This window comes from Nansenia antarctica (assembly GCF_963989245.1).
Source record: "Nansenia antarctica genome assembly, chromosome: 4".
NCBI lineage: Eukaryota > Metazoa > Chordata > Actinopteri > Argentiniformes > Microstomatidae > Nansenia > Nansenia antarctica.
In genome coordinates, this window is record NC_137689.1 from 32,003,149 (window position 1) to 32,023,917 (window position 20,769).

The following is a 20,769-nucleotide window of genomic DNA, read 5'->3' on the forward strand; positions in this document are numbered from 1 at the left end:
GCTGTCCTTCGTAGATATAATGAGGCCGCCTCCGCGGGTCTTCTCACTAAGCAGCGTCCGGTCCGCCCAGTGTAGGGACCTTCCTTCCAGGCCTACCGCGGAGTCTAAGATAGTGTCATTTCGCCAGGTCTCCGTTAGAATAATCACACAGCTATCTCCCACGATGTTATTAGTAGCGACATGCAGTCTCAATTCGTCCATCTTGTTAGCCAGAGACCTGACGTTGGATCGGAAAATACTCGGCAAAGCTGGTTTATCCGGGCTTCTCTTTAGCCTAGCTAGCAGGCCTCCTCTTCGTCCTCGGCGTTGCTTACGGTCTCGACACCGACGTTTGCGCTTGAGTGTTGGGATAGCGTAGTATTGTTCACCCGGCGACCTAGCGATTTCGAATGGGATTCCCTGCTGTTCCAAGAATTCCGTTGTTACAGTCCTCTCATTTTGCGCACCAACTTCTAGTAAGTCTAGTCTGCTGTAGGTACTATTTACACAACCGTTCCCTATAAGTACTAAAATAAAAATGTACATACAAATGTACTTAAAAACACTAAAAAACACCCGCGGTGGAGCCACTCCGAGCCGCACGTCTGAGCGCGCCGCCATCTTGAAAATAAAAGTTTATGTAGCCAGTAAAGCTACATAAACAAAACCACACCTTCTCTCTTCAAAACTCAAACTTTCACACCAAAACAGCTGCTCAAAGCCTGCAAAAATGTAAACACTATAAGCATCATTACAGACTACAACAAAACAACTGAAAACACAATGTTCAGTGTGTGAGAATGTTCTTTTTTTTCACAACTGCCAAAGCACATTTTTAGAAACCTTACAGTATCTGTTCTCAGAATATATCACTGTAGAGTATTGGGCATTCATAGATTTGTGTGTTTCATATGAACAGTATGTAAATCTACAGAAAATACAGTATGTATGTTACGGTACATGTGGGAATACGGTACATGTGGGAAAACTAGGGTTAGGGTTAGGTGCTAGGGTGACTTGGTACATGCTGGCATGTCTAACCCTAACCCTAACCTTAACCCTCACCCTAACCCTACCCCTAATCCTAACCCTAACCTTAACCCTAGCACCCTAGCACCTAACCCTAACCCTAGTTTTCCCACATGTACCGTATTCCCACATGTACCGTAACATGTACACTACTGTACTGTATCACAACTCAATGCAAACACTACAGAGGATCCATTACACACAACAATACTCACTGAAAACAATGTTCAGGGTGTGATGTTTATTTATTTATGGAACTATACCACATACACGGTACATGTATTCCCACATGTACCGTAACATGTACACTACTCTGTACTGTATCACAACTCAATGCAAACACTACAGAGGATCCATTACACACAACAATACTCACTGAAAACAATGTTCAGGGTGTGATGTTTATTTATTTATTTATGGAACTATACCACATACACGGTACATGTATTCCCACATGTACCGTAACATGTACACTACTCTGTACTGTATCACAACTCAATGCAAACACTACAGAGGATCCATTACACACAACAATACTCACTGAAAACAATGTTCAGGGTGTGATGTTTATTTATTTATTTATGGAACTATACCACATACACGGTACATGTATTCCCACATGTACCGTAACATGTACACTACTGTACTGTATCACAACTCAATGCAAACACTACAGAGGATCCATTACACACAACAATACTCACTGAAAACAATGTTCAGGGTGTGATGTTTTTTTATTTTATTTATGGAACTATACCACACACACACACACACACACACACACACACACACCACAATCATTTGCAACAAGTGTCTTAAATTTTGAGTCGTTATGTTTAATGAATGAAGCTAGGTGTGTTCATTGTGTTCAAATTTTGCTGACTGTGGCAAGCATTTTGCATCACATGAGCTTTAATTTGAGAATTTGAGCAGAGTTTTTTGCAACTTGTGTTTTAGCAAGACAAAATGTGTTTAGATTTCTGAGAAAATGAGGATTGTGTTTTGTGAATTGTGTCTTCATGTGAAATGTGTTTATGGTTTTGGCAAATGGGAGCTAGTTTTATTAAATGTGTTTAGAGAACTGGTCATTTGGTTTAGAGAATTGGCTTTTGTGTTTTAGCAATTGGGAAAAACTGTAACATACCCTGAACATTTTACAGACAATGACAGGAAAACTTGCCTTATAAATGAGGTGGTGGATGGATTTAATAATTGTTTTGGTTAATGTGGGGCCAAAACTAGCTAAAGAAAAAAACGGCACTGGAAAGAGATTTGCTGAGGAAGTCTGTGGAGAGAGAATCACTGACTCAATATCCTTGGGAACTATAGGAAAAAAAGAAATTACTGATATGGTAAACAAATGTATGAACAAAACTTCAACAGATGGAGACAACATTGATATGACCCTAGTAAAGAATATAATTGAGGGAATTGTGGATCCATTAACCCACATATTTAATCTGTCATTCAAAACGGGAACATTTCCCCCAAAAAGGAAAATTGCAAAAGTTATTCCACTATTTAAAGCTGGAGATAAACACAATCTTCACCAATTACAGACCGGTATCCTTATTATCACAGTTCTCAAAAATACTTGAGAAACTATATGATGAAATACTGGCCAATTTCATTGAAAAACATCAACTATTAATGGATAGTCAGTATGGTTTTAGAACAGCTAGATCTACTGCCATGGCATTAATGGAGCTAGTAGAGCAAATAACAACTTGTACAGAGAGAAAGAAATACGCATTGGGTATATTCTTTGACCTTAAAAAAGCATTCGACACAATAGATCATGAGATTCTACTTAAAAAGATGGACAGGTATGGTGTCAGAGGGGTCGCACTTGAATGGCTTAAAAGCTATATTAGTAATAGACAGCAATTTGTTCAAATAGTTCAGAACAAATCATGGTGCTTAAATATTACCTGTGGTGAATGTTGGGACCCAAATTGTTCATATTATACATTAATGCTATCTGTAAAGTGTCTGAAATATTTAAATTGGTTGTCTTTGCAGATGACACACATATGTTATGTCATGGGGATGATCTGCAGCAGCTTTTAAAGGTGGCAAAGAAGGAATTGTACAAATTAAAATGCTGGTTTGATACAAACAAGCTGTCATTAAATCTGAATAAAACCAAATTCATGCTATTTGGAAATCGCAAAATAAATACAGAACTCCATCTGGAAATTGAAAATGTCAATTCATGAGTATATGAAATCAAGTTTTTGGGTGTCTTAATAGACCATAAACTCTGCTGGAAACCACACATAAAATATCTGTGCTCAAAGATTGCGAGAAGTTTGGGAATTCTGGGTAAAATGAAATACATCTTAAATCAGAAATCACTATACACTCTGTATTGCACACTCATTGCACACTCATTGTACCCATAGCACAGATATTTTATGTGTGGTTTCCAGCAGAGTTTATGGTCTATTAAGACACCCAAAAACTTGATTTCATATACTCATGAATTGACATTTTCAATTTCCAGATGGAGTTCTGTATTTATTTTGCGATTTCCAAATAGCATGAATTTGGTTTTATTCATGGCATCGCGGCCTCTCCTGCAAGCTGCTCCGCCTGCTGCCGGACAGGCACATGGTCAGAATGATCATGGAGCTCATCCGTAACCGCAGCTTTACCCTCACCACCGGTCGCGGACAGCTAAGCAGGCTTCGACGCCTTAAGAACGGCGTCCCTCAGGGATCGGTCCTGGCCCCCCTCCTCTATAATATCTATACCTATGACCTGCCCAACACACTCTCGCGGAAGTACGCCTACGCAGACGACCTCGCAGTGGTGTACTCTGCTGGAAATTGGCAGTCTGTGGAGGGGATTCTGAGCCAGGACATGCAGACACTAGTGGCATACTTCCGGAAATGGAGATTGAAGCTTAGCGAGGCAAAGACGGTGTCGGCTGCCTTCCACCTTAACAACAGGGAGGCTAAACGTGAGCTTAGAGTACACCTAGATGGAACTCCCCTGCCATGTTCCGCTGAGCCAATCTATCTCGGCGTGACATTGGACAGGACGCTCACGTTTCGCCGACACCTCGAGTCACTGCGCAAGAAGTTAACAGCTCGTGTGGCGTTGATGAGGCGACTGGTTGGCTCGGGCTGGGGCGCCGGCGCAAAGACCTTGCGCACGGCAGCCCTAGCCCTCGTTTATTCAACTAGTGAATACTGCGCCCCAGTATGGTGTCGCAGTGCCCACACCCGCCTCATCGACTCGCCTATAAACGAAGCCTTGCGCATTGTGACAGGATGCCTGCGTCCTACCCCCGTGGACAACCTTCCCATCCTAGCAGGCATCCAGCCCGCAGGCCTCCGCCGCATGGGAGCCACAGCACGTCTCGCCTGCCGGGCCGCGGAGCTTAATAACCATCTGCTCCATGATAGGCTCACTATAACAGCGGAGCCCTCCCGGCGTCTCAAGTCGAGACACCCATTTGTGCCTGCCGCACAGGATCTCAGGCAGCAATGCAGAGATCTCAACATCAGTGCGGCAGGATGGGCGGATTATATGTGGCGCGCGGAGTGGGAGGCTAACACCTCCAAACTCCGCGACCACATCCCAGTCGCCGGCGCTGAGCCCCTCGGGATGGACTTGCCAAGGCTATCCTGGGTGAGGCTCAATCGTCTCCGGACCGGCGTCGGGCGTTTCCGCTCATCAATGCACAGATGGGGCTTGGCCCCAAATGCGTCGTGCGAGTGTGGCGCAGAGGACCAAACCGCAGACCATATTATCCTGGATTGCCCGGTGTACCACCCACCCAACGGGATGCATGGTCTGTCGGTATTAGATGACGAGACGATGACGTGGCTTCTGGAGGGGTGTCCAGAAATATAGCCCGGGTGAGCCCCTCAACCAGGTCTCAGGGTGGTAAAAGGGTAGCCCCTCGGCCCCGAGCCTGGTGGAGTGGAGAGGAAAAACAACTACCCATACGCCGAAGAAGAATTGTACCCTACCTGTCATATTGTGTTGAAGTTTGGGGAAATACATAAAACCAACCTACAAAAGATATGCACATTGCAAAAAAGAGCTATAAGGATTGTTCATCATGCTGGTTATAGAGATCATACCAATTATTTATTTTTCAAAAGTCAAACTCTGAAATTTAAAGATTTGGTTAAATTCAAAACTGCACAATTCATGTTTAAAGTAACACAAAATAAGGTCCCTGGCAACTTACAAAACATTTTCATGAGCAGAGATGGGGGTTATAATCTAAGAGGGAAATTGAATCTAAAACAACCTATCTCAGTTTGTGGGGTATCCATTTGGAATGGCCTTGATGTAACAATAAAAACAAGTAATACTATTAAAATGTTTAAAAGCAAATATAAACAGGAATTCTTTGATAAATATAAGTTAGAGGAGCTTGAAAATAACGTGAACTAGTATTTTTGTAATTATTTAGTTATCTTTTGCTATAGTGGATAGGTATATTATTTTTGATATTGATAGATAATTTATTGCATAATAATATGATATTGTAAGGAAGGGGCAGGACCAGATAAGCTTTGCTTCTTTCTGTCCCTTCTCGAACAAAACCATTGTTGACTTACTGCCATGTCTAGGAAGATATATTTTATTTTAATTTATATCTTATTTTATTTGTATTTTATTTTGTTTTTCTTTCTTTTTAAATTTAGTTTGGTTATTTTTTGTTATTACAAATGTGTGTGTTTTTATGGTTGAAATGTCCGAGATAAATAAAGATCAAACTAAGACAGGTGACTGAGGAACTTGGATGCCACAAGGGAGTGTGTGTGTGTGTGTGTGTGTGTGTGTGTGTGTGTGTGTGTATGTGTATGTGTATGTGTGTGTGTGTGTGTGTGTGTGTGTGTGTGTTCAAGCGTGAGACCAGGATTGGGAAATGTTGTTATTGTGTCTGTTTACTGATTATCACTCTCTACTCTTTGTGTGTGTGTGTGTGTGTGTGTGTGTGTGTGTGTGTGTGTGTGTGTGTGTGCGCTCGTGCGTGCATGCCTGTGTTACAGAGTACGAAATGGAGCGCTCGTTCTTCCTGAGGATGAAGTGCGTGTTGGCAAAGCGTAACGCAGGCCTGACGTGTGGAGGGTACAAGGTATGTAGGACACAGGAGAGATGAGGGAGTCACAGGAGAGATGAGGGAGTCACAGGAGAGATGAGGGAGTCACAGTTGTAAATGTAATGAAACACCACTCTCGGAGAGCAGCATTTTCCACTTGACTTTCCACTTTGAGCTCTGTGATGAATCACCTCCCCCTTCAATCACCTTCTGGCCCTTCAACTAACTCCTGCCTGGATGCAACAGCTGTGTTCTTCACAACGTACTTCCACCCCCCCCCCCCCCCCCCCCTCCCCTCCCCTCCCTTAATATAACATAAATCACCTAGGAGATCGCAGCGGAGATATGTTGTAAATGTACCTTGGCGATAAACAAGCCGTTTATGTTAAGTAGAATAAATCACACGTGTGAAGCAGCGGAGGTGCTACTGGACAGCCAGGCGCTGCGAAGGTAAACAGGAAGCAAGGAAGATAAATAGCGCCATTAGCATGGCGGCACGTGGTGGTTCTGGAGGGGCGCCGAGGGGGTTGTTGAGGCGTACTGGACTGTGGGTAACCTGCTCTGGTTCTGGTGGAGACAGAGCCGTGACCTTCACTCATGGTAATTCATCGCCGAGAAATTATATTCCTATTCACCGGTGGTGTAAATAAGAAATACAAGTATGGAACGCAAGTCGCAAAACGTACTCAACAGAATGTCCAGAGCATCTAAAGCTATGAAGGGTTTCATAAGATCAGAATCCAGAATGAAAAGTGTAGAACGATGCTACATGCACGTGTACAGTACCTGATGCTACATGACGTGTACAGTACCTGATGCTACATGACGTGTACAGTACCTGATGCTACATGACGTGTACAGTACCTGATGCTACATGATGTGTACAGTTCCTGATGCTACATGACGTGTACAGTACCTGATGCTACATGCTACATGCACGTGTACAGTACCGCTGGCTGGTGGAGCGTAGAAATCCCAAGTGTTTGATACCATTCCATCCGTTCCAATGAGTCTCTCCTCTGACCTCCCCCTCCACCAGCCTCCCCTGGTTAGCCTGTATGTGTCTGAACCCCCCCCCCCCCCCCCCCCCCCCCGCTCCCCTCCCTCTCCCCTCCCAGGTGATCCACTGCAGCGGCTACTTGAAGATCCGTCAGTACGTGATGGACATGGCTCTGTATGACTCGTGCTACCAGATCGTGGGCCTGGTGGCGGTGGGCCACTCCCTGCCCCCCTGCGGCATCACAGAGATCAAACTGCACAGCAACATGTTCATGTTCCGGGCCAGCCTGGACCTCAAGCTCATCTTCCTGGACTCCAGGTTAGATGTGTGGATGGAGACTGAAAGCACACACACACACACGCATGCACAAGGCACGTATACACACACACACACACACACACATATGCACAAGGCACGTATACAGACACACACACGCGCATGCACACACGCATGCACGAGGCACATATACACACACACACACACACACACAAACATGCATGCACGAGGCACATATACACACACACACACAAACATGCATGCACGAGGCACTTATACACACACATACACACACACACAAACACGCATGCACGAGGAACGTATACACACACACACACACACGCACATACAAACATACATGCACAAGGCATGTATACACACACACACACACTAAGATGATCTTACACCTAATGTGCAGTAGTTTGTACCAGGAAACTCTCTCCTTTCTGCTCATCATCTACAGTATGATCTCAATTCCACTTTTAAGTGAAACTCTTCTTAAATAGTCAATTCAATTAATATCTGGCAAATGTTATCACAATATTCCAGATACTTGTCTTAACAAGAGGAATGAATCGTCACCATTATTTAATCAGCTGTTAGTATGTGGAGAGACGTATCTTATCACATCGATGCCACATCTTTCTAACGCGTTGTTCTAGACAGGCCTGTGTTCTAGACAGGCTTGTGTTCTAGATAGGTCTGTGTTCTAGATAGGTCTGTGTTCTAGACAGGCTTGTGTTCTAGATAGGTCTGTGTTCTAGATAGGTCTGTGTTCTAGACAGGCTTGTGTTCTAGATTGGCCTGTGTTCTAGACAGGCTTGTGTTCTAGATAGGTCTGTGTTCTAGACAGGCTTGTGTTCTAGATAGGTCTGTGTTCTAGACAGGCTTGTGTTCTAGATAGGTCTGTGTTCTAGATTGGCCTGTGTTCTAGATAGGTCTGTGTTCTAGATTGGCCTGTGTTCTAGATAGGTCTGTGTTCTAGACAGGTCTGTGTTCTAGATAGGTCTGTGTTCTAGATAGGTCTGTGTTCTAGATAGGTCTGTGTTCTAGATTGGCCTGTGTTCAAGATTGGCCTGTGTTCTAGACAGGTCTGTGTTCTGGATAGGTCTGTGTTCTAGATAGGTCTGTGTTCTAGATAGGTCTGTGTTCTAGATAGGTCTGTGTTCTAGATTGGCCTGTGTTCAAGATTGGCCTGTGTTCTAGATTGGCCTGTGTTCTAGATAGGTCTGTGTTCTAGACAGGCTGTGTTCTAGATAGGTCTGTGTTCTAGACAGGCTTGTGTTGTAGATAGGTCTGTGTTCTAGATAGGTCTGTGTTCTAGATAGGTCTGTGTTCTAGATGGCCTGTGTTATAGACAGGCTTGTGTTCTAGATAGGTCTGTGTTCTAGATAGGTCTGTGTTCTAGATGGCCTGTGTTCTAGACAGGCTTGGGTTCTAGATAGGTCTGTGTTCTAGATAGGTCTGTGTTCTAGATAGGTCTGTGTTCTAGATTGGCCTGTGTTCTAGATTGGCCTGTGTTCTAGATTGGCCTGTGTTCTAGATTGGCCTGTGTTCTAGACAGGTCTGTGTTCTAGATAGGTCTGTGTTCTAGATAGGTCTGTGTTCTAGATTGGCCTGTGTTCTAGATTGGCCTGTGTTCTAGATTGGCCTGTGTTCTAGATAGGTCTGTGTTCTAGATAGGTCTGTGTTCTAGATTGGCCTGTGTTCTAGATAGGTCTGTGTTCTAGATAGGTCTGTGTTCTAGATTGGCCTGTGTTCTAGATTGGCCTGTGTTCTAGATTGGCCTGTGTTCTAGATAGGTCTGTGTTCTAGACAGGCCTGTGTTCTAGACAGGTCTGTGTTCTAGATTGGCCTGTGTTCTAGATTGGCCTGTGTTCTAGTCAGGCTTGTGTTCTAGATAGGTCTGTGTTCTAGACAGGCTTGTGTTCTAGATAGGTCTGTGTTCTAGACAGGCTTGTGTTCTAGATAGGTCTGTGTTCTAGACAGGCTTGTGTTCTAGATTGGCCTGTGTTCTAGATAGGTCTGTGTTCTAGATAGGTCTGTGTTCTAGATTGGCCTGTGTTCTAGATTGGCCTGTGTTCTAGATAGGTCTGTGTTCTAGATGGCCTGTGTTCTAGACAGGCTTGGGTTCTAGATAGGTCTGTGTTCTAGACAGGTCTGTGTTCTAGAGAGGTCTGTGTTCTAGATAGGTCTGTGTTCTAGATTGGCCTGTGTTCTAGATTGGCCTGTGTTCTAGATTGGCCTGTGTTCTAGATAGGTCTGTGTTCTAGATAGGTCTGTGTTCTAGATATGTCTGTGTTCTAGATAGGTCTGTGTTCTAGATAGGTCTGTGTTCTAGACAGGCTTGTGTTCTAGACAGGCTTGTGTTCTAGATAGGTCTGTGTTCTAGATAGGTCTGTCTTCTAGACAGGTCTGTGTTCTAGATAGGTCTGTGTTCTAGATAGGTCTGTGTTCTAGATAGGTATGTGTTCTAGATAGGTCTGTGTTCTAGACATGCCTGTGTTCTAGACAGGCTTGTGTTCTAGATAGGTCTGTGTTCTAGATAGGTCTGTCTTCTAGACAGGTCTGTGTTCTAGATAGGTCTGTGTTCTAGACATGCCTGTGTTCTAGACAGGTCTGTGTTCTAGATAGTTCTGTGTTCTAGATTGGCCTGTGTTCTAGATAGGTCTGTGTTCTAGATTGGCATGTGCTCTAGATAGGTCTGTGTTCTAGATTGGCCTGTCTTCTAGATTGGCCTGTGTTCTAGATTGGCCTGTGTTTGTAGATCTTTCTCTGTTGACCTTTGACCTTCAGCCTGTTGTATTGCAGGGTGGCTGAGTTGACGGGCTACGAACCACAGGACCTGATCGAGAAGACCCTGTACCACCACGTACACGGCTGTGATGTGTTCCATCTGCGTTTTGCTCACCACCTGTGTGAGTCCCTGTAAATGGAATCAACAGCAACAGTTGAAGGACGGCTACGGCATTCGAAAAAAAGTCCACTTTGCGTGTGCGTCCAGCCGTTGTAGATGACTGATTACTGAGTACGGCAAACCAGTCGTTCTCCCGTAGAAGATGGCTGGGCTACAACGGCAGGAAGTGTAGAGACAGAATCACGCATGCAGCGCACAGTGGAACATTTATTTTCTGGAAAGCCAGAGCCTTCCCTTCCTCCATAGCCTTCCCTTCCATAGCCTTCCCTTCCATAGCCTTCCCTTTCATAGCCTTCCCTTCCAAAGCCTTCCCTTCCATAGCCTTCCCTTTCATAGCCTTCCTTTCCACCATAACCTTCCCTTCCTCCATAGCCTTCCCTTCCACCATAGCCTTCCCTTCCATAGCCTTCCTTTCCATAGCCTTCTCTTCCACCATAGCCTTCCCTTCCATAGCCTTCCCTTCCTCCATAGCCTTCCCTTCCATAGCCTTCCCTTACCATGTTAGTTTAGTTAACACAATGGTTTAATTATCACAATGGTTTAGTTATCACAATGGTTTAGTTAACACAATGGTTTAATTATCACAATGGTTTAGTTAACACAATGGTTTACAATGGTTTAATTATCACAATGGTTTAGTTAACACAATGGTTTAGTTAACACAATGGTTTAGTTATCACAATGGTTTAGTTAACACAATGGTTTAATTATCACAATGGTTTAGTTAACACAATGGTTTAGTTAACACAATGGGTACATTAGATTCGGTGCAGCACCCAAAAGTCATCTACTCTCTCTTGTGATTGGATTTGAAAATCCTAAAATGTTGTATTCATTAGATGAGCTTTGGTGTCATGCTGGTGGACTGGCTTGGTGATTTGTTTTTATTAATGCATGACAGCAAAACGCTGATTTGATTAAGTCAGTGGTGAATATGTTTACGCTTTGATTTACACAAAGCGTTTTTCAGTCATAATTGGTGTGTGTTAGTGGTGTGTTAGTGGTGTGTGTTAGGGGTGTGTTAGTGGTGTGTGTTAGTGGTGTGTGTTAGTGGGGTGTGTTAGTGATGTGTGTTAGTGGTGTGTGTTAGTGGTCTGTTAGTGGTGTGTGTTAGTGGGGTGTGTTAGTGGTGTGTGTTAGTGGTGTGTGTTAGGGGTGTGTTAGTGGTGTGTGTTAGGGGTGTGTTAGTGGTGTGTGTTAGTGGTGTGTGTTAGTGGTCTGTTAGTGGTGTGTGTTAGTGGTGTGTGTTAGTGGTGTGTGTTAGTGGGGTGTGTTAGTGGAGTGTTAGTGGTGTGTGTTAGTGGTGTGTGTTAGAGGTGTGTTAGTGGTGTGTTAGTGGTGTGTGTTAGAGGTGTGTTAGAGGTGTGTGTTAGTGGTGTGTGTTAGTGGTGTGTGTTAGAGGTGTGTTAGTGGTGTGTGTTAGTGGTGTGTGTTAGAGGTGTGTTAGTGGTGTGTGTTAGTGGTGTGTTAGTGGTGTGTGTTAGTGGTGTGTGTTAGAGGTGTATGTTAGTGGTGTGTGTTAGTGGTGTGTGTTAGAGGTGTGTTAGTGGTGTGTGTTAGAGGTGTGTTAGTGGTGTTTGTTAGAGGTGTGTTAGTGGTGTGTTAGTGATGTGTTAGTGGTGTGTTAGTGTAACCCCTCACAATCCGGACAGACCAGGCAGGCACACAGGTTCACTTTCAAGCTGTTTTATTTATAACATACCTGAATGTGCAAACAAAATAATGGTTATTATTGATGGTAGGCTCCAGCACAAAAAGCTCTCACCCCATCTCAACCGCTCACAAAGACGAAAGGGTTTTCTGCCTTTGTCATAACATCAAATAATTATCACTTATCATACCATTCATATCATTACAACACACAAGACTAATAGTCCAGTCAATCTAACTAAAAAAAGGCCCAACCCAGGAGAAATTGCAATAGTAATGTTTCATAGTTTTTATTGTTCCTAATACCCTCCTGCATCATACACTAAAAGTCTTAATTAATTAATTTATTGGATCATACTTTTTTCAAGGTCAAAAGAGGTTAAACAATGTTTTTGAGTGACGCCATCTGGGTAAAATGGTGTTAATATTGGAGGGCCTATGTATACCTATCCAACATATTTGGTGTCTTTTCCTATGTTTTGGGGGTCAATCTTTCCAATAAAACACTTTTTCAGAGGAAAGTCTTATACCTGTATTAGGGGTACAACTACCCCAACACCCACTTATTTGCCAAATGTGACGCCAGACAATATTTTCATCAATCAGTTGCCAACATACACTTTCAGTTTTTTTACATATTCTGAAAATACAGATTGTAAGCTTTCAAATGATGTGTCACACATTGAAATCGGACAGAAATTGAAGACGACACGAGTATTTGAAGTTTGAGTATGTTGGTGCACCTCAAACACAGAATGGGAGAAAAGTCACTGATGAAACCACAACAAACGCTGCTAGCTAGGCCTTGTCCACACTACACCATTTTTTTTGTAACGCGTCCACACAATCACAGTTATAAAAAAACACCATCCACACAAAACCGCGTGTAAGTGTGTAGTGTAACCATGTAACCAATGTTGTATGTAGGCCTACACCTTTAAGTTTTTTTTTTTTACTGAAAAGGCAGCTCAATTAATATTACCTTGTAAATAACAAGAGACTTATTTTACATTTTTACATTTTTATTGTACAGTTTGTTTATGTTACTTTAAAAGAAGACTGCTGGTTCTAGCAGCATTCTCCGTTGCATATTCCGGTGCCTCTGTTGCTCCAGTAACTCGGCGATTAACTGGATTTTATTCTGCATACAAGAAACTACTCCTGTTAGCATGTTTAAAATCAGCAGGATCTTCCTTACGTCCATCTTAGCACATGTAGCCTCTTCTTCTTCTTTGTTTACAAGTAGCCTAATGCCTAATGCCTAATGGCGCATTTATTCTGACGTCATAGATGTCGCACAATTGACGTTCAAGCCGAAAACCCCGGTTTTCTCGTATACACCTCTCCGCTGAAACCGGAGTTTCTACAAAAGTTCACCCTGGCCGGAGTTCTCAAGAAAGCACGGTTTCAGTAACCGCGAACGCCGGGTGCGTGTGGATGGAAGGTAAAACCGGGTAGAAAAACGCCCGGTTTAAAAAAAAACGGGCGTTTGCTGCATTGAATTACAGGTTACTCTTCGCTAGCGGTTAGCTGACGTTTGCTAGCTAGCCACAGTGTGTGTACAGCTGTCACTGGTAAGTAGCCTAGTTCAAACAAAGGATTAGACATTCCTTTAATTCTACGACTCAATACAATAAAACACGTTTATAATTGTCAACAGTCTTCATTTTTGCTGCATTGAATTACAGGTTACTCGTCATGTTAGCTAGTGGTTAGCTGACATTTGCTAGCTAGCCACAGCTGGCAGGGTGATAGTGTTCGTTAGCAGAGCAAAATATATCAGAAGTTTAAATGAATGAATGAATGAATGAATGAATGGTCTTTATTGTCATTGCTACAGTACAGGTACCAAACAACGACATTTAGGAGGGGTGGCTCCCCTGGTGTTAGGAAAGAAAAAAAAAACACTTTTAAAAAAATCACAAGAAGGGAAGGAGCTGGTTTACATAAATAAAGGCTATGTACACTATCCACTATACTATACTGTACAGATAGACGACTAGGGTTGTCATATTGCACAATAGTGTTATTGCACATTTATTTAAAGTGTCGCAGTTTGCAGGCTTGAAATGTACATATTTGTGCCTCAGCACTACACCTGATTTTTTCAGTCCAGCAGCTGCCATCAATCCGTCCAGACTGTCCAGGGCTCAGAACCTAGGTCTTTGCTGTGTTCAGGGCCTGGACGGCCCTGTGGTAGAAGCTGTTCTTCAGTCTGTTTGTCCTTGCGGCCAAGGTCCTGAACCGCCTTTTCGAGGGCAGCCGGGTAAAGTGTTCGTACCCAGGGTGGGTTGGGTCCCTGGAGATCTTGGAGGCCTTCCTGAGACAGCGTGTGTTGTACAGCTCTTCCAGAGAGGGGAGGGGGGCGCCGGTGATCTTCTGTGCTGTTCTCACGACTCTCTGTTGCGCATTTCTCTCCGCGGTTGTGCAGCTGGAGAACCAGTTGCAGATGCCGTAGGTGAGGATGCTCTCCACTGCGCCGCGGTAGAAGGTCACCAGTATCTCCTGCTTGCTGTGTTCCTTCCTGAGGACTCTCAGGATGTATAGCCGCTGTTGTGCCTTCTTGATGGTGGCTTTTGTGTTGTCCTTCCAGGTCAGGTCATCCCGCATGTGCATCCCCAGGAATCGGAGGGTTGAGACTCTCTCCACGCTCTCTCCGTCGATGAGCAGGGGCTGGATCTCGGACTTTTTCCTCCTGAAGTCTACGATGATTTCCTGGGTCTTTGACTTGTTCAGCAGCAGGTTGTTAACCTTGCACAGCTTGCTCAGTTGCTCTACCTCATCCCTGTACGCCGCCTCGTCCCCCCCCCGAGATGCATCCCACCACGGTGGTGTCGTCTGCAAACTTTACGATGGAGTTGCTGGGGTGGACGGGGGTGAAGTCGTAGGTGTAGAGGTTGTAGAGGATGGGGCTTAGCACGCAGCCCTGGGGGGACCCAGTGCTGAGTCTGAGGGCTGTGGAGGTGTGGGGGCCCACCCGCACCCTCTGGGGGCGGTCGGTCAGGAAGTCCTTGATCCATGCACATATAGAGTGTGATAGACCCAGGTCTAGTAGTTTGGTCACTAGCCTGTCTGGGAGGATGGTGTTGAAGGCGGAGCTGAAGTCCACAAAGAGCAGTCTCGCGTAGCTGTTTCCCCTCTCCAGGTGGGATAGAGTGGCGTGGAGAGTCGTCGCGATGGCGTCCTCTGTGGACCTGTGGGCTATGTAGGCGAACTGGTATGGATCCAGGTTGGGCGGGAGGCGTGTGAGTATGTGGGCCCGGACTAGTTTCTCGAAGCACTTCATGATGATTGGTGTGAGTGCCACCGGGCGGTAGTCGTTTAGGCAGCTCACCGTGCTTTTCTTCGGGACTGGGATGATATTTGAGGTTTTCAGGCAGGGTGGGATGGTGGCCTGGGACAGGGACTGGTTGAAGATGTTGGTGAAAACCCCGGCCAGCTGGTCGGCGCAGTCCCTCAGCACCCGTCCCAGGACGCCATCCGGCCCCGAGGCTTTCCTGGGGTCCACCGGCTTCAGCACGCGTCTCACTTCATGCTCTGTGAGGGTGAGGCTGCTGAGAGCTGGAGAGAGTGATGTTTGTGTTGTGGTTACCTCCGTTCGCCCCTCGTCGAACCGGGCGTAGAAGGTGTTCAGCTTTCCCGCCAGCAGGGGGTCGTCCTCTGCGGCTGTGAGCCTGTTGGCTCTGAAGTTTGTCATGTGCTGAACCCCCTGCCACATCCGCCTGGAGTCGTTGCTCAGGAAGCATTCCTCAATCTTCTCTCTGTGGTCTGCCTTGGCCGCTTTGATTCCGCGCTTTAGGTTAGCCCTGGTGGTGCTGTACAGCGGTGTGCTCTTCCCTGCGAAGAAGGCGTTGTCCCTCTCGTTGATCAGTTTTTGGACCTTCCCAGTCATCCATGGCTTCGTGTTGGGGTAGACCCGGACCCGTTTGTCCACGGTGACTGAGTTGGTGCAGTTCACTATGTGGTTCAGAACCGACGACGTGTACTGTTCCAGGTCCTCATGCTCATATTCCTGCCATGGGGTGTCATTTAGGCAGATCTGCAGTGGAGCGGACCCTTCTGGCCAGGTTCTGACAGTCTTAGTGGTGATGGGAGCACTTTTCCCCATGGTAGTGTATGCTGGGATCAGGAGGATTGACACATGGTCAGACATGCCTAGATGAGCTAGCGGACTAGCCTTGTAAGCACGTTTGATGTTGGTGTATACCTCGTCCAGTGTTAAAAGTGTGCCTTGTTTAATAACTTTGTTCCAGATGGAGACGGATGAGTGTGTATTCTGTGGGAACCAAACATCTGATGACGTGTCGACTGTCAAGTTAACCCAGAAGGGATGTGATGGTATTGTCAGGGCCAATGAACAATGCAATGTAGGCATAACCGTAGTCCCTGGCCAAGTGGTTCATGTAGAATGCCGGAGGAAATTTACCAACCCACAGGACATAGAAAAACAGAAGAAATAGCAGCAAGATATTGAAGCAGGGGTAGTTGGTTGTAAGCGCAGATCATCTGGCCCCTCATTTTCATACAAAGATCACTGTTTGTTTTGTGGGGTGCATGACAGATATTCAGGCAAGTTAAAAGAGTTCAAACTGATTCCTGTCAGGACCAAAGACTTCCAGACCAAATTACTTACTGAATGTTGCACTAAGCGTTCGGACCATTGGTCTGATATAGTGAGAGGAAGATTGCTATATGTGAATGACCTTCACGCTGCTGACACAGTATACCACAAGTCTTGCAACGGCAGCTTCAGAACTGGAAGACAAGTTCCCAAGTGTTTTCAAGATGGCTCAAAAAGGCGTAAATCTGGGAGGCCCCGGTCCCTTTCTCGTGGTGATGCTTTTTTGAAAGTGGCAGACTATCTGCGCCATAGTGATGAGGAGCAGACGACAATAAATGACCTCATCATCAGGATGAAGGACTACTTAGGAGATGATGAGGAGCCATACAGCTTTCGCCACATGAAAGAACAACTTCATAGTCACTTTGGTTGTGACATTTTGCTCAGGGAGGTAAAAGGAAAACAGAATGTGGTGACATTCCGAAGGACGGCTTCAGCAATTCTCCATGACTTTTTTGAAGGATCCAAGAGCAATGATAATGACAAGGAGAGGCTTATTATGGCTGCAGCAGAAGTCTTGAAATCTGACATTAGGTCTGTTGTGCAGGGAAATAGTTCCTATCCAACAAGTCTAGAAATGTCATCAGTGATGAAGACACTACTATATGTTCCACAGTCTCTGCAACTCTTCCTGCGCACACTATTTGTTGGGAAAGAAAAGGAATTAAAAGTTTGTTCCATCGGCCAAGCCATGATGCAAGCTACCAGACCAAGAGCTCTACTTCCACCACTTCAGCTTGGGGTTGGTGTACAAATGCATCACCACTTTGCATCAACATTTCTAGTTGACAGTCTGTATCACCTTGGGTTTGGCTGTTCATATCCAGAGGTACAGATGTATGAAAGAAGTGCTGCAGTAGCTGAGAAACTTGAGGTACGTGGACTCACACCTGGGCACTTCATACAATATGTTGCTGATAATGCTGACCATAATATCCGAACAATTGATGGCCATGGAACGTTCCAAATTCCCTGTTATAGAGGACCGTGACTCTAATATGACAACAAGATGAAACAAGAATTTTTAACATGGCTTTATCCAATGTTCAGGCTTTATCCAATGCAAATTAGCACATATTTCATTAGATAATGCCTAATTTGCATATTTAAACATAATATTTCAGAAAACTTGTAATACAAAAAATAGTAGTCTTAATGTAAGTGATTAACTGGGGAAGTTTCATGGTGATATCTATTAGTTATTTTTTTTATCCTATTAACTGGCTGTGTTGCGCCTGGCACAAAAAAACACATTTTCGACCCCTGAATTTACCTTGATCCAATAAATATTAAGTTTAAGACTTTTAATATGGTATTTGGTTGTCCCTAGGGATCACAAAAAAACTTGAATGATTACTATTGCAATTTCCCCTGGGTTAAACCACAGATTGACTGGACTATAAACCATATCCATGGATACAACATACATACAACATACCTGAATGTGCAAACAAAATGATGGTTATTATTGATGGTAGGCTCCAGCACAAAAAGCTCTCACCCCTGCATGTCAGCAAAACAAAACATTCAGAACACGCCACATTGCCGCCATATTAGCTCACGTTAACTGGCTGGCAAAGTAGCTAACTAGCTGTTAGCTAGTTAGCTCACAACTTTATCCATCCATAAAATACAAATAAACAAAACATAACTCAAAAGTAATGGCATAAAAACCAATGGTAAACATTCATCTCAAATAATACATTCGGTTTATATTAGTGGCAACTCTTTATCAAAGGAAATATAAAACGGGGACCGGAGCATAAACTTTAACCTACCATCTCAACCGCTCACAAAGACGAAAGGGGCGATCTTTGCTGCCTTCGTCATAACATTAAATGCGGCCAGTCCAACCACCACTAGGGGCACTACACACCGTATGCAGCCATGGGTAAATCAATTCAAAACACTTTGATAAACTGATAAAAAGCAAACGATTTTGATGAACTTCAACCTATAACTTAAATATAATTTATAACCCTGTTACACTAGTGGTGTGTGTTAGTGGTGTGTGTTAGTGGTGTGTTTTAGTGGTGTGTGTTAGTGGTGTGTTAGTGGTGTGTGTTAGTGGTGTGTGTTAGCGGTGTGTGTTAGAGGTGTGTTAGTGGTGTGTGGTAGTGGGGTGTGTTAGTGGTGTGTGTTAGTGGGGTGTGTTAGAGGTGTGTGTTAGTGGGGTGATAGTGATGTGTGTTAGTGGTTTGTTAGTGGGGTGTGTTAGTGGTGTGTTAGTGGGGTGATAGTGATGTGTGTTAGTGGTTTGTTAGTGGGGTGTGTTAGTGGTGTGTTAGTGGTGTGTGATAGTGGGGTGTGTTAGTGGTGTGTGTTAGTGGGGTGTGTTAGTGGGGTGTGTTAGTGGTGTGTTAGAGGTGTGTGTTAGTGGTGTGTGTTAGTGGTGTGTGTTAGTGGTGTGTGTTAGTGGTGTGTTAGAGCTGTGTGTTAGTGGTGTGTTAGAGGTGTGTGTTAGTGGTGTGTTAGAGGTGTGTGTTAGTGGTGTGTGTTAGAGGTGTGTGTTAGTGATGTGTGTTAGTGGGGTGTGTTAGTGGTGTGTGTTAGTGGTGTGTGTTAGTGGTGTGTTATTGGTGTGTGTTAGTGGTGTGTGTTAGTGGTGTGTTATTGGTGTGTGTTAGTGGTGTGTGTTAGTGGTGTGTGTTAGTGGTGTGTTATTGGTGTGTGTTAGAGGTGTGTGTTAGTGGTGTGTGTTAGTGGGGTGCCAGTGTGTTAGTGGTGTGTGTTAGAGGTGTGTGTTAGTGGTGTGTGTTAGTGGTGTGTGTTAGAGGTGTGTGTTAGTGGTGGGTGTTAGTGGGGTGTGTTAGTGGTGGGTGTTAGAGAGGTGTGTTAGTGGTGTGTGTTAGTGGTGTGTGTTAGTGGTGTGTTAGTGGTGTGTGTTAGTGGGATGTGTGTTAGTGGTGTGTTAGTGGTGTGTGTTAGTGGTGTGTGTTAGTGGTGTGTTAGTGGGGTGTTAGTGGTTTGTGTTAGTGGTGTGTTAGTGGTGTGTGTTAGTGGTGTGTGTTAGTGGTGTGTGTTAGTGGTGGGTGTTAGTGGGGTGTGTTAGTGGTGGGTGTTAGAGAGGTGTGTTAGTGGTGTGTGTTAGTGGTGTGTGTTAGTGGTGTGTTAGTGGTGTGTGTTAGTGGGATGTGTGTTAGTGGTGTGTGTTAGTGGTGTGTGTTAGTGGTGTGTTAGTGGGGTGTTAGTGGTGTGTGTTAGAGGTGTGTGTTAGTGGTGTGTGTTAGTGGTGTGTGTTAGTGGGGTGTGTTAGTGGTGTGTTAGTGGTGTGTGTTAGTGGTGTGTGTTAGAGGTGTGTGTTAGTGGGGTGATAGTGATGTGTGTTAGTGGTTTGTTAGTGGGGTGTGTTAGTGGTGTGTTAGTGGTGTGTGATAGTGGTGTGTGATAGTGGGGTGTGTTAGTGGGGTGTGTTAGTGGTGTGTGTTAGTGGTGTGTGTTAGTGGTGTGTGTTAGTGGGGTGTGTTAGTGGTTTGTGATAGTGGTGTGTTAGTGGTGTGTGTTAGTGGTGTGTGTTAGTGGGGTGTGATAGTGGTGTGTGTTAGTGGTTTGTTAGTGGGGTGTGTGATAGTGGTGTGTGATAGTGGTGTGTGTTAGTGGTGTGTGATAGTGGTGTGTGATAGTGGTGTGTGTTAGTGGGGTGTGTTAGTGGTGTGTTAGAGGTGTGTGTTAGTGGTGTGTGTTAGTGGTGTGTGTTAGTGGTGTGTGTTAGTGGTGTGTTAGTGGTGTGTTAGTGGTGTGTGTTAGTGGTGTGTTAGAGCTGTGTGTTAGTGGTGTGTTAGAGGTGTGTGTTAGTGGTGTGTGATAGTGGTGTGTGATAGTGGTGTGTGTTAGTGGTGTGTGTTAGTGGGGTGTGTTAGTGGGGTGTGTTAGTGGTGTGTTAGAGGTGTGTGTTAGTGGTGTGTGTTAGTGGTGTGTGTTAGTGGTGTGTGTTAGTGGTGTGTTAGTGGTGTGTGTTAGTGGTGTGTGTTAGTGGTGTGTTAGAGCTGTGTGTTAGTGGTGTGTTAGAGGTGTGTGTTAGTGGTGTGTTAGAGGTGTGTGTTAGTGGTGTGTGTTAGAGGTGTGTGTTAGTGGTGTGTGTTAGTGGTGTGTGTTAGTGGTGTGTGTTAGTGGTGTGTGTTAGTGGTGTGTTATTGGTGTGTGTTAGTGGTGTGTGTTAGTGGTGTGTTATTGGTGTGTGTTAGTGGTGTGTGTTAGTGGTGTGTGTTAGTGGTGTGTTATTGGTGTGT

At 44.7% G+C, this 20,769-nt stretch overlaps 1 protein-coding gene across 1 annotated transcript in view; it reads left to right on the forward strand.

The window, feature by feature from the left end:
* Positions 1-20,769, forward strand: part of sim2 (SIM bHLH transcription factor 2) — a gene marked incomplete at both ends in the record, with an annotated part of 54,730 nt that overhangs the window by 25,498 nt on the left and 8,463 nt on the right. The window contains 3 exons of the mRNA XM_080529338.1: positions 6,027-6,112; positions 7,195-7,394; positions 10,164-10,270. Coding sequence (XP_080385464.1) covers positions 6,027-6,112; positions 7,195-7,394; positions 10,164-10,270 — 393 coding nt within the window. The remainder of the gene's footprint in view (positions 1-6,026; positions 6,113-7,194; positions 7,395-10,163; positions 10,271-20,769) is intronic.